This window comes from Miniopterus natalensis, chromosome 1, assembly GCF_054644295.1.
Source record: "Miniopterus natalensis isolate mMinNat1 chromosome 1, mMinNat1.hap1, whole genome shotgun sequence".
Lineage (NCBI taxonomy): Eukaryota > Metazoa > Chordata > Mammalia > Chiroptera > Miniopteridae > Miniopterus > Miniopterus natalensis.
This window is the reverse complement of record NC_142081.1, coordinates 138,273,333-138,287,289: the sequence shown is the minus strand read 5'-3', so window position 1 is coordinate 138,287,289 and position 13,957 is coordinate 138,273,333. Positions and strand designations below refer to the sequence as shown.

At 43.4% G+C, this 13,957-nt stretch overlaps 1 protein-coding gene across 1 annotated transcript in view; it reads left to right on the top strand.

The window, feature by feature from the left end:
* HADH (hydroxyacyl-CoA dehydrogenase) overlaps positions 1–13,957 on the top strand; it is a 47,659-nt gene that overhangs the window by 17,580 nt on the left and 16,122 nt on the right. The window contains exons 2-3 of the mRNA XM_016214510.2: positions 8,917–9,045; positions 12,081–12,238. Of these exons, the coding sequence (XP_016069996.1) occupies positions 8,917–9,045; positions 12,081–12,238 (287 nt within the window). The remainder of the gene's footprint in view (positions 1–8,916; positions 9,046–12,080; positions 12,239–13,957) is intronic.

The following is a 13,957-nucleotide window of genomic DNA, read 5'->3' as shown; positions in this document are numbered from 1 at the left end:
TGAGAGCCAGGGCTTTTTATTGTTCACCACCTATCCCAGGGCCTGGAACAGGCACAGCACAGCTGTCGAGTCCATAGGCAGTTAATGAAGGAATGAATGTAGCGAAGGCCCGCCATTGCACTCTAAATGGTAGTTCTCCATCATCCTTAGGGGAGCACTGGTGTTGGGATAGAAGATCAAAGTGCTTACCTCCCAGAAGACAAGTGTTTTGCTAGTGACCTTTGATCATTTGGTGGAAAGCATTTTTTAATAATCTGCAGTTTCACCCAAAATGTTCAAAGGCTTTCACCCACTGTCCAGATGGTTTGTATACCCCAGTACAAGTACTTGGCTTCGAAGAAAAACACAGTACTTCTTGTTCTGTTCTTAGCCTTCAAATCAACATGTAGGCAAAAGCCAGGAAAATACCTAACCACTCGAAGGACTCCTGATCTTAATCGGGAGCAGTAGCTAGAAACCTATAGTCATGAACCACCATATCTTTCATAGGGATGAGGTTGGTCTCAGCACCAATTAGGGATAATTCTTAAAAGAAAAAGTGAAGAAAGGGAGAGTTAGATGGAAAAGAGATTTAAGGTCAAAAAGAAGCTGAAGGAACTTGTGCAGAACAGCCTTAGGAGTTATGAGTTTTACAGTTTGGGACCTGGGTGTCTAGTGCAGGAAGGAACAGGAACCCGCGGAAACTGACTTGTACTTTAAGAAGATGAAACAAACATTTGTTAAGGGTTAGGACAGGTGAGCTTGAAGACTGGAAGCTCAGTTGGGAGGCTATTGCTGGTGAGATTAATGAGCCCCTAACCCCAGGGTGTTACGTGGGACAGAAAGAGGAATGTTGAACAGTTAACACTGTCAGTTTTTTGATACTGTAACTCAGCATGCATACCTTGTTTCTTAACATTTGATGTTACGGTTACAGTAAAGGTTAGATGAGGTGATTGGTTTTTAAACTAGGGTCATTAAGCTTATTTTGAGAATCCAAAATTTCTATAAGTTTAAAAATGATGTGTTTTTCTTTCATTGAGGATCCTAAAATTTTAAGCATATTCTTGATGATATGAACGGTTATTTTATCACTAGTGAGACCTGAGACATCAATGACAGTATGTGTATTTATGTTCGGAGTATTATTTGTGCCAACTGAAGCCACAGTGCCTCCTCCAAGAACATTTTGCCATAGATTGAAGAAAGAAAAGTGGTGGGAGAATGGAGCAGTTACTGGCACTTAATAATGCTGTGTAAGAGCTGTGAATGCTAAAGATCTGGGCCTCACAGTGGGTATTACAGACTTCTTGTTGTAGACAGTATATTCCATTGATCGCGTCTTTGGATGAATAATTAGCTATAGTCATAGTGGTAATTGTGCAATGAATTTTCCTGTTCCAGATGTCAAAAATATTTTATTATATACTTATCTATTGCAGGTTTTACTATCATAATTATCTCATCTCCAAGAGAACAAGCCACAGAACTGTAAAGTGGCAGTTCATTAAAATTGGCATTTGACCCTTGGAGAATTGGTTAATAAATAAAATTATATGAGATACGATAAATAGGCTTGATGTCTGGCATACAGGAAATACTTTAAACTGTAGCTATTAGTAGGGATGGCAAACCTCCATGGACTTTTTAAGGGATTTTTTTTCTCTAGGAGGCTCAGGATTTCCCCCAGCATTGTGGCCCATGGAAAGGAAGTACAGGGAATGCTAGCTTAAGGGTGTTGGATGTGAGCCAGGAGCCAGCAGCTGATAATCAGTCTGTACAGGGCAAGGTAGATGCCATTTTGGCTGGAAGTCAAGGCTAGAAGAGAGCCATTTCAAGGGAAGGGACTGGAATATAATTGGGGAAACACATGCAGGGCCTAACCTTCAAGAAATGAATTCAGAAGCACGTTGTTTAGGAGAGATGCAGCAAGACCCTGATGATAGGATCCCAGGCAGAAGGGGGCCTAATGGCCTGACTTTCCCTGGGGAATTTGGGAAGAGGGGTGTCTTCTGAATAATGTCTGGAACTGTCTCCTGGACAGAGAGCAGCAGGAAGACATTGGATCCTGCTGGTTTAAGGACAGTAATTTGCTGGCTTCTCAGTGGGTTGAGATAGTTGGCAACCCAGGAGAAGCTGGGGGTGAGTGAGGACAGGGATCAGGACTGCCAGAGTCTCTAGTGTAGAGCGATGCTTCGGCACATGAGCTGCACATTGGAATTGTCGAGATGTTTTAAAAATGCCAATGTGTATGTGCCACCCCAGACCTAATGAATCAGACTATCTGCAGGTGGGCCAGGAGAGTGGGCAGTTAAAATGATCCCCAGCTGATTCTAACCTGCAGCCAGATTTGAGCACAGATCTTAGAGCATCAGAATCACCAGATCCCCAACCACAGTTTGATTCATTGGTTCTGGAGTTGAGTTTGAGAATGCATTTCTAACAAGTTCCCAGGTGGTCTTGATGCTGCTGGTCCAGGACCCACACTTTGGGAATCTCTGACCTAGAGCTGTGGGCATTTAGGGTGTCTTTTGAGTCTTTAATGCTCACAGGGAAACTGTCATTTGTCTGTATAGGTGTTCTTATTTGTCAAGTCATGTTTGCTGTGGATAGGACTGTGATTTGATTGAATCGAAGGCTGCTTATATGTTACCAACCGTGGGAATTGGGAAATGTTATTTCACCTCTTTAAGGCCTGTTTTCCTCATCTATAAAATGGAACGTGATTCCAGTTCCGTAAGGACTGTGGAGGTGTATTAGTTAGGACTTTAGTTTTGGGAAGAACTGACATGCAGGTATTTAGGAGGAATTTTTATTGTTACTATCACTGAGTCCGTCATAGTTACTCAGGTGGGGAAAAAGAATACAAAAAATATCAGTAACAGGAAATTTTTGTAAGGTGGCATTTTTTAATTTTTGTCTATTGAAATCTGGTTGTCTCAGCAAATACGGTAGCATTCCTGCACTCCTCTAACTAGGTTGCGGGAAGACAAGTTCCCGAGCCAGGCAGTCTTGGGACCTGGCTGCACAGCCTCACAGCTGAGTGACCTTGGGCGAGTGACCCCACCTCTCTAATTCTCTTTCTTCCTTTGTAAAGCAGGGATAATGTCTTCCTTAGCAGGGCTGTTGGATTGATCAGAAATAGTCTTGGAATATACAAATATGTGCCTGGCCCACAGTAGGTACTCAGTACAGAACACTTCTTATTTTGTTTCATTTGGCTTTTTTTTCTTTTTAAAGGCTTATGTTCTTCCTGTTTGTTGAGGGTAGATAGAGACTGCTGCCTCTATAAGCCCTCCCAGCTCTTGGGGAGAAATAAGACAATTGTATTAATAATTCAGAAAGAAATGAGATGGCCTTTACGTAGCCTGTGGCTGCCTACCCATGCTTAAGGCTGCCTCAGCTGTGTGAGCCAGCCTGGGACAAGGGTCACACAGCTGTTAGGTCTGACGTGGATTGTGTGAGGGGAAGGGACAGGCAGCTTGCGTTCTGAATCCATCTCTGTGGTAGGCCATTGAGACACACCAGCAGAAGAAGAATACCGACCCCGACATTGGACCCCCTAATCCTATGGATATCTTATTAAGCATCTAACATGTCCCAGGCAGTGAGCTGGATGTGCTTCATTCATCAGCATTTAGCAACTGCAATGAGTGCTCACTGTGGGCCCAGCACTGGGGTTTGCAAGGATGAAGTTGCCAGCCTTGTGTCCCTAGGGTATGCTTGCAATAAATGATTGCAAGGAACTTGAGCACTAAGTTGGGTTGCTCTCTGCAGGTGGGTGGAATGGAAATGCTGCTGTAACTTGAAATCACTTGGAGTTATGCTGTAATGGTAGTTTATTGCTATGCAGTAAATTTTGGCCTGCACAACAGTGCTTCACTGTAAAATGATGAAGGAGAGTTAAAATTTCTGTTTTTTCTTTTTTATTGAATTTATTGGGGTGACATGGGTTAATAAAATTTCATAGATTTCAGGTGTGCAGTTCAGTAATACATCATCTGTATATTGTATTGTGTGTTCACCACCCCAAATCAAATCTCCTTCCATCATCATTTATACCTATACCCTCTTCTGCCTCCCCTCAACCCCCAAAATTTCTCTTTTTCTCCTGTATTTTCTCCATTCAGACCAACCATATCCATTTTGGGTTGAAACGTGTGTCCTTTTTCTCTGTGTCTTTGAATAACTACACCATAAGATTTCCTTTGTATTTTCCTGAAGCTTTGTGAATTATTAACCAAGGAAAGAAAAGCTAAAGTAGAAAGTGTTTACAAAAAAATTTTTTAAAAACCTGCCAGGAATAACCATTTAGAGCATACAAGTGTTGCCTTTTCACTAGACCAGAAATACCAGTTCAGACATGTTGGAGAGTCCAAATTTGTAGAAAGTGCTCTAGTGATTTGAGGTAGGGAGAAACATTGAACTAAGTTCCACAAGAGCAGTTCCACCAGTGAGGCACTGTGCCTGCGGCTTAGGGAAGTTTTGCAGAACTAGAATGTGATCACTGACACATGCGGGGGAAAAATCTGTCATCTCCTCTCTGTTAGATTTGGCCCCTGAGTATACCTCTTCTGGGTGAGAGGGGAAAATTAACAAATATCCACATATTCCCTGACTTTCATGTGGTCATCTGACATGTGCACTTTGCTCTCTTGAAGGTTACCTTGAATTAATAGTTGTGTTTTGGCCACTGTCTACATATGTGTGTTGCCTGTAGTGTGCTCATTCAGACCCAGGGTGAAGCCAAGTAGTGACGGAATGGCCCAGTCTTGCAGGAGGTGGGGGCAGTTTATCAGAAGGACTTTGGATAGGAGTGGAGAGTCAGCGTTTAGTCTGAAATGTTTTCGGCCATGGTTTTTCCTGGTTGAATTTTATTGTTTTTATAATGTCTCTTGGTTTACTTGAATATTTCAGGTTTGTTTCTGCTTATACTTTTAAAAACAGTAACATCATGGCTCATCTGCAAGAACAAACATGTCCTGTGACTGTCACAATCAAACAGGATGATGATAACTTTGAAAGTGACTTTCTAGAAAAAAAGGTGCAACATCACCTCCCTTGCTTGTTCTGCCCCCTCTTTAAGGTTAATACTTTATTACTTGGTGAGCTGGCCCATTGTCCAGCCTTCTGAGGTCTGCTGCCTGATAGGATCTTCACCATGGCCGTTTTTATTTTATTTGACAATGTTGGTTTTTCGTATTTTCTAAGTGAAATTACAAAGTCTCTGAGTAAAGTAAAAGGGCACTGCCCTCTCTCCCCCTCCCACCCGCCGTTTCTTTCAGCTTTGGCTCCATCTTGTGCCAAATGTACTTGAATTCCCTCTACCCCCCAACACCCTGAGGAGCAAAAAAGCCTGAGCGATGCCTGCTGGAGGTGAAGTGGGGGAAAGTGGTTGGGACCCAGGCAGCTAGGAAGCAGAGGAATTATGTCTGGCCTAGCCAGGATGATCTAGGTCAGAGGTTAAAAGGAACAAAGTAAAAATCACTTGTGTTGTTCCAGTGGGACTGTCAGAAAACAGGAGCCAAAACACAAGTGGCAGGTTTGCCAGCCTTGCAGAGGATGTACAGTCAGTGGCCACCCAGCCTGCCTTGAGCTGCTGCTCCTCAGGGGTTCCTGTCTCAAAGCAGTTCCATTTCATCACCAGCTCCACCTGGAATCTGAGATTTATTTTCTCAGTTTCTGTGTCAGGGTTCCCCACCAATACCCCTCCCCCCAGGTTTGGTGATTTACTAGAAGAGCTCACAGTACTGAGCCTATACAGCCTGCCCTCCATATCTGCTGGTTGTGCACTTGCAGATTTAACCAACTGCAGAGCAAAAATATTCAGAAAGCCTGGCCAGCATGGCTTAGTGGTTGAACATCGACCTATGATCCAGGAGATCAAGGTTCAATTCCTGGTCAGGGCACATGCTCGGGTTTCGGGATCCATCCTCAGTAGAGGGTGTGCAGGAGGCAGCCGATCAATGACTCTCTCATCATTGATGTTTCTATCTCTCCCTCTCCCTTCCTCCCTCTCTGAAATCAATTTAAAGAAAAATTTTCAGAAAAAAAAAAAATCCAGAATATGATCCCTAAATAATACAGTATAACAACTATTTACATAGCCTTTTAATTGTATTAGGTATTATAAGTAATCCAGAGAGAATTTAAAGTATACCGGAGGGTATGTATAGGTTCTATGCAAATGCTACGTCATTTTATATGAGAGACTTCAGCATCTGTGCATTTTGGTAGACACAGGGGGTCCTGGAACCAATCCTCTCATGGATACCAGAGACCCAGGGATGACTGTAGTTGCTCATCGCTATAATTTGTTACAGCAAAAGGATACAAAGCAAAATCAGCAAAGGGAAAAGGCGCATGGGATAAAGTCTGGAGGTGACCAGGCTCACGCTTCCAGAGTCCTCTTCCAGTGGAGTCACGCAGGACACAAGTTTTCCAGCAACAAGTTGTGACAGCATGTGTGAAATGTCACCAGGGGCATTCATTAGAGACCCAGAGCCCAGGGTTTTTATTGGGGCTGGTCACATAGGCATCCTCTGCTTAACAAACACCAGAATTCCTAGCCCAGAAAGAAAGCAGTGTTCAGCATAAACCATGTTTCAGAGCATCCAGGTGCAGCAAGCCCTTCTTATCAGGGAATGGTGGGAGCCCTCTCCAAGTTTGAGTTTCCGGATGCCAGCCAAGGGCGTGGACAGTCTCAGGCCTGCTGTGTTGTCTTTTCTGCAGTTTCTAAAGTTGCTCTTACTTTTTACTTTGAATTTATTGGATTGGAGGTCCACATTTGTGTCCAGTGATTAGGTGTTGGCTAGATGGAGCTTGCTGTCATTGCTTAGGGAAAACCATGGTCTGGATCCATGAGTGTTTTGCTTTCTGGACATGGTTTTACTTTGACGGTGCTGCCTGCCTGCCTGCAGCCTAGGCTTCTGCCCAGAGAGCAAGTAGCCTGCTTGCCTCTAACCTTTCATCTAGATGACTCATTCACCCTCTTGCCTTGCTGGGGTTATCAGACTGTCTGGTACTGGCAGCGCTTCCTTTTCTTGGTTCCTAGGTGGGCTTGGAGGCATTGGCATGTCAATACTGATACTGTCTTCAGGCCCCACAGGCACAGACTTGCAGCTTTCTGGGGAGAAGCGGGGGTGGGAAGGTAGTGGGGGAATTGTAATTAACTTCCATTGAAAACCTGTCTTACCATTTTTAAAAGTATTCTTTAGAAATCTGTTTTTGGCATTTGAACCTCTTTGCCTTTGAGTTTTGCTCTTCTGTTTCTTTCTTTTTTTCCTTTTTGGTGTTTTCTTTGAGTTTTAGTTGCCTGTTTTCACAAATCTCACATCTGATAATGGTTTAGAATTACATACAGTTGACCCTTAAACAATGTGGGGGTTAGAGTCACTGACTCTCACCCCTGGCATAGAGATCCATGTATAACTTTGACTCCCCAAAACTTGACTACCAATAGCCCACTGTTGACTGGCAGCCTGACCAATAACATAAACAGTCGATTGACACATATTTTGTATATTATATACTGTATTATTACAATAAATAAACTATAGAAAAGTGTTATTAAGAAAGTCATAAGGAAGAGAAAATACATTTGCAGTATTTATTGAGAAAAATCGACATATAAAGTAGACCTGGGCATTTATTTATTTATTTATTTATTTATTTATTTATTTATTTATTTATTTATTTATTTAAATCCTCACCCAAGGATGTTTTTTCCATTGCTTTTCAGAGAGAGTGGAAGGGGGCGGGGGGTGGGGTGGAGAGAAAGATAGAGAGAGAAACATCGATGTAAGAGAGAGACATCGATTGGTTGCCTCCCAGACCCACACCAAATAGGACTGGGGATGGATCGTGCAACCAAGGTATGTGGCCTTGGCTGGAACTGAATCTGGGACCCTTCAGTCCATGGGCCAGTGCTCTAACCACTGAGCCAAACCTGCTAGGGCACCTGCGCAGTTTAAACCTGTGTGTTCAAGGGCCAGCTGTACTTTTACTGTCACCTCTGGGCAGGTTCATTCTTTCTGACCTGCCCCTCTCCTAGGCAGTCTTGGTGCCTCAGACTCTCTGAGCAGTGGTTCTGCAGGGCTTCTCTCTGTGTCATTCATGTTTGCATTAGGTCACATGTGTCCTCTTACTTATGACTTGAACTAATTCACTTACAACACCTGCCTCTAATGTGACCAGATCTGTTTTTAGCCACACCAACTATTCCACAGACTTGGCCAAAGCTATGAGCAAACTATAATGACAGGGACTGTGGCTAAACTAAGCTGGTTACATTCAAACTTGTGGCAGCTTCACTAAAGTGCCCTCAGGATTCCTCTAGGGTGGGCATGGGGAAGGGAGAGGAATTGACCTCCTAAGTGGGAGTGTTGTCACTAAATATCCCTTGGGGACAAGAGTCTTTTTGCACCGTTATTAGGGTTTAAAGTCTTACCTCTTGGTGATTTAAGGACTGCAGAAGAGAAGCCTGGAAGCCTACACTGCACCCGGCACTGCACTGGAGCATTGCACCAGGCCTCTAGCTCTGAGGAGGGTTGGCAGTTGAACCGGCATCGAGTACTTGGAATATGGCTAGTGCAGCTGAGGAACTAAATTTTTAAAACAAATTTTTTTCAGTTACAGTTTACATTCAATATTATTTTGTGTTAGTTTCAGATATACAGCATAGTGGTTAGACAATCATATACTTTAGAGGAACTAAATTTTTAATTTTAGTTAATTTCAATTAATTTTAGTAGCAACATGTCACTAGTGGCTTTCATGTTGTACAGGGCAGTGCAGGAAGCAGTTGCAATGTGGACTTTGAAATTCTGATTTAGACCACGGGTTTTGAGAATTGGTCATCATTCACATAAAGGGTTTTAACTTTTATATTGTCTTTTTTTTCCTCTAAACAAAATTATTATTATTTTTTTGCTTTAGGTCGCTGCAGCAACTGGCCACACAGTAGTGTTGGTGGACCAGGCAGATGACATCCTGGCAAAATCCAAAAAGGGAATTGAGGAAAGCCTTAAGAAAATAGCCAAGAAGAAGTTTGCAGAAAACCCCAAGGTAATTTCTTGTCTCAGTGTGTCCTCAAGACCAGTCCTCTGACCACTTCACATTCTTGGGGGGAGGGGGTACTGGGCTTTGCTTACTTTTTCAGTTTGTTTATATAAAATGCATTTCTCCATAACTTTAGACCAAAATAATAACATTAACACTAAACATACAGGAGAGACTGGTTAGAAAACAAGAGAAGTAAATAACCACATTGTTGGGTAGGATTTAAGGTTGAGGAGAAAGTTTCTGCAGGTAATGAACTCATTCTGTCCACAGAGAGTTTGGGATGGAATGACACCTATTTTGTTAGAAGGATGGATGAGGGAGAAACAGGAAGATAATTTTTGTACTTGCAAGTTAAAAAGAGAATAATACCATAAATGCTGTATTTAGATAGAAACTTTCAATTGCTTAGGTAACATCTATGCCTGTTACTGGTGCACTTGCTAGAGAGGAAAATGCAGAGTGAGTCATTGTCACTTTCCAGCAGTAGAAGAGGTGCGAGAACTTCAACTCCTGGAAGGTCGGAAGCTCTGGTTTACTGACTCCTTTGCATTGGACCTTCACAAATAATTAGAAGTACTGTAAGTCACCCCAGTGAATTTTTGCTTACCTTTGTCACCTTGTTAAAATTGCTTGAGATTGATTTCCTTGAGGCTTGAATGGAAATTCTCCATATATAGGCAGAGAAGAGTGCAGGTGGGGTTTTTGTTGTATCCACAGGGATATATCTAGGTCCCTTTAAAAATCTGTTTATAGCCCTGGCTGGGTGGCTTAGTTGGTTGGAGCATCGTCCCCTACACCAAAAAAGGTTGCAGGTTTGGTTTCCTGTCAGGGCAAGTACCTAGATTGCGGGTTTCATCCCTGTTTGGGAGGCAATTGATTGATTTCTGTCTCACATCCATGTTTCTCTCTCTCCACTCCTCCTTTCCTCGGGTAAGGATTAAAAGAAAAGTTTTTTATTGTGGTAAAATATATATATAAGATAAAATTTGCCATTTTAACCATTTTAACTCAGTGACTTTGATTACATTCACACTGTTGTACAACCATTACTGCTGTTTGTGAAACTTTTTCATCTGTCTAAACAAAAACTGTACCCATTAAACAATAATTCCCTGTTCCCTTCTCCCCCCAGTCCCTCTTAACCTTTAACCTTTCTGTCTCTCTGAATTTGCCTATTCTAGGGACCTCATTCATATAAGTGAAAGTGTACAATATTTGTCTTTTTTTGACTGATTTCTTTCATTTAGTATAATTCTTCAGGGCTCACCCATGAACTTCATTCCTTTTTATGACTGAATAATATTCCATTATATGTGTATACCACATTTTGTTTATCCATCTGTCAGTGGATACTTGGTTATTTTCACCTTTTGGCTATTATGAATAATGCTACAGTGAACAGAAGTCCCTCTTTTAGTCCTTTTAGGGCTATGTGGCAGTCCTATGTGTTGTTTTTCGAGGAACCACCCAGCTGGTTTCCACAGTGGCTGCACTATTTTACATTTCCACCGACAGTGTGGAGGTTCCAGGTACTCTACATCCTGGCCAGCACTTGTTACTTTCCTTTTTTTTTAATCCATAAAAGCCATCATTGGAGGTATACAAGTGGTATCTCATGTTTTGGGTTTGCAGTTTCTTAATATCTAATCACATTTTAAAAATCAGAGGGACAGGGGTGGATATAGTTTCAGAGTGAGTCTGAACCCAGATAACCTGCATTTTTCACTTGTTTACTCTGCAGACTTCTGCAGTCTGTCCCCCGTAGGTAGAGACTTTGGCCCCGTCCTGCTTGTGAATAGATGCCCCTGTGCCCAAGTGACTGAGCTCCTGAAGAGTCACTCCTCAGGAGTCCAGTCTCGTGAAGTTTCTCACCTCTGCCAGGGACATGCTCTGAGGAGGGATGTGTCATCTTCAGCCTGTCTGGTTGGCGTACTGTATTGACCTAGCTCTGTGCTGACCAGTACAGTGGCATTAACTACAAGTGGCTCTCAAGCACTTGGCATGTGGCTGGTCCAAGTTGAGTTATGCTGAAAGTGTAAAACACTTTGAAACAGATTTCAAAGACTCAGTAGAAAAAGAAAGAATATAAAAGTTTAAATTTTAAAAGTATTGATTACATTTGAAATGATAGTATCTTAGATATATTGGATTCAATAAAAATTTTGCCTGTTTTCGGTTTATAAAAAGCAGCCAATAGAAATTTTAAAATTACCTGCCCTCTCACATTATGTTTCTGTTGAACAGTTCGGATAGTTGGTTCTTCATGAGGATTTGGGAGCCTTTGCTGATTATGACCATTTTGATGCCCAGGGGCAAATTACATCTTGAAACCAAATGGCAAATGATAAAGGAACTGTCTGTTCCTGCCCTGAGGTCTGTGTATGGAAACCTGGAGTCAAAGTGAGAAAACATGGGACTTGAAGCTCTTTGAGCAGAGGCCTTATCTGGCATGTTTTGAAACACCAGTTGCTGGCCCATGATGGACGATTATCATTTGATGAATGACTGCTGAGTTTGGCTTTCTTACCCTCTCTGTTGCCCTTACTCAGCTCTTCCCTACCTCCTGTGAGAAGGGAATAGTCAGTACCACCTCCCAGACTAATGGATGGTCCTGAGCTAAGCTTTCATCCTTTCTTGGAAGGACAGATTACAGGCTCCGTGGGCCAGACCAGGGCAACCTGTCACTCTGGGAACATACAGCAGGCCAGTACTGGTGCTGTGAACATACAGGTTAGTCACCGGAGCAGAGCTGGCTAAAAGCTTGGAAGATTACAATCTATACACAACAGTGATAGTTGACCAACAGTTGCGGTTGTTCACAAGCTGAATTCCTGCTGTGGGTCTAACATGAGTGGAGATGCTGTTGTCCCTAAGCAGGAGCATAGGGAGTTCTATTTCTCAGAACCTTAGGGTGCATTCAAGTCGTGTCTGGGTGTGCAGGCCTGTTCTCACCCTCCTCTTTCCTTCGCCTTAGCAGCCAATCACACACTGTTTTCTGGTGAGCTCACTGAATGTTCTCCTTTCTTCCCCTGCAATAGGCAGGCAGTGAGTTTGTGGAGAAGACTCTGAGCAACATATCGACCAACTCAGACGCGGCGTCTGTAGTCCACAGCACAGATCTGGTGGTGGAAGCCATTGTGGAGAATCTGAAGGTGAAGAATGAGCTCTTCAAGAGGCTGGACAAGTTTGCCCCCGAGTACGTGGCCCCTGACATTCTTGTTGGGTCTAAGGGCTCCCTCTCCGACTTCAGGCTTTGCTCCCAGGAAGGTGGTTTCTGACATTAGGCCCACTTCCCCTTCTATAGCCCACTACTATTTCCCACGTTCTCCATCTACCACTCCCAGTTTGCCTCCTAAGGCTTTGGCTGCTCTGATCTGATTCTGGTCCCCAGACAAGGGTGGAATTTCCTGTGGTAAATGGAGGGCCCATCCAGGGCCAGGCCTCTGTCTCTTGCAGCATCGGGGTCATGGGCCCTCCCAGGCCAGAGGGTGGAGGAGGCTTGGTCATGACCTTTAGCATTTGCTGAGGAACCTCAGAGCAGTTTCATGTGCCTCCCTTATTTGAGTGGAACAAACAGAATGGTGTACATGAAGGAGATGCCTCTGTCTACACGAAGTTCCCCAGAACTCTCCTCTTTTGAGCTTTATCTGTGTTAAATCGAAAGCCTTGTGAGCATTAAATTCTAACCAGGCTTCTGGCAAAGGGTGGGAGACGACAGCCAGCCCCATGCTGGTCAGGCATGTGGGTACCTGGGGCTCAGGGTTCTGTGCACGGTCAGCAAGCTCGTGCACACATGCAGCTCACGTTCTCAGAATCTGGTGCCCACTGTTTTGCTTGACTTGGCTTTTGGTGACTGTAACACCTGACTGACTCATTCATGTTGTTCTTGGTTGGAACTGAAAGTCAGAATAAGATTATATGACAAAAGTAATTCTTAGGCAGCCACCAGTGAGCAGTAGCTAGAGACCCTTGCATACCAGCACTCATGGACTTTGATCCACCACAGTCCCCACCACCCTCTATTGTCTCTTCCACACTAAAGGCCTGCAGGCATTGCTAATGATCATTAGGCTTGTGCTGTTGGTTTTTTATTAGTACATTCAAGAGAAAAGAAGGTTTTTTTGGTACCCGAGTGTCAAAGGGAGAAACAAAAGATAGCCCAAGAAGTCAAGTGTTTCAAGGAAAATGTGTGGGTGCACTTTCTGTGGAAGGTAAGACAACCCTGTGTATTTAATAAGTCAGCACATTGTATTTGTGTTGGAAGAAGGCATGTGAGATGCTGTTAGGAGCACAGCCAGCTCCATCAATTGGGAGAAGGGTATGTAGAGGTCCCTTGGAAGGAGACATTTTCCCCTCCTGGTAAAATGTGTGCTGGGAGTGCCCTAGGTTGGGGACACTTGGGACGGGGCTCTGTTGTGACTTCATCCTTTCACAAAACATGCTCTGCAGTCAGTGCATCTTCATTCCCCCTTTTTGCAAGTGGGCTGCCCTTCAGATGTCCTGTAATACCAGTGTCACAGCCCCTACTTGTGCCTGCTGCTGTGGCTCAGGGTGTGTGGTTTGTGGCAGCCACACTCACTGTTTTTGCAGAGGATTTCTTCTCTTTACCTTCTGTAGTGGGCAGTGGTTTATATTAGTTCCTCCACTGACCAAAAAGCAAGAAGCTTTGAAAACTAGAATTTTAAAACTTTAAAAATGTCATTTAAAAAAAAGAAAAGAAAACCCCTACCTGGATTTTAAATGGGCTAACTTGGGAGTTGTTTGAGAAAGGTGGGTGCTATAGTGTCTTAAAAGTGAAGCGCTCTCCTGAGCTGAGGACACGAAGGATCTTCCCTTTGGCTCTTGGCCAGCCACCCTACCACACTGGCTTCTCCTTTCACCTCACTCTTCTCTCCTCCTTACAAATTACCTGTTT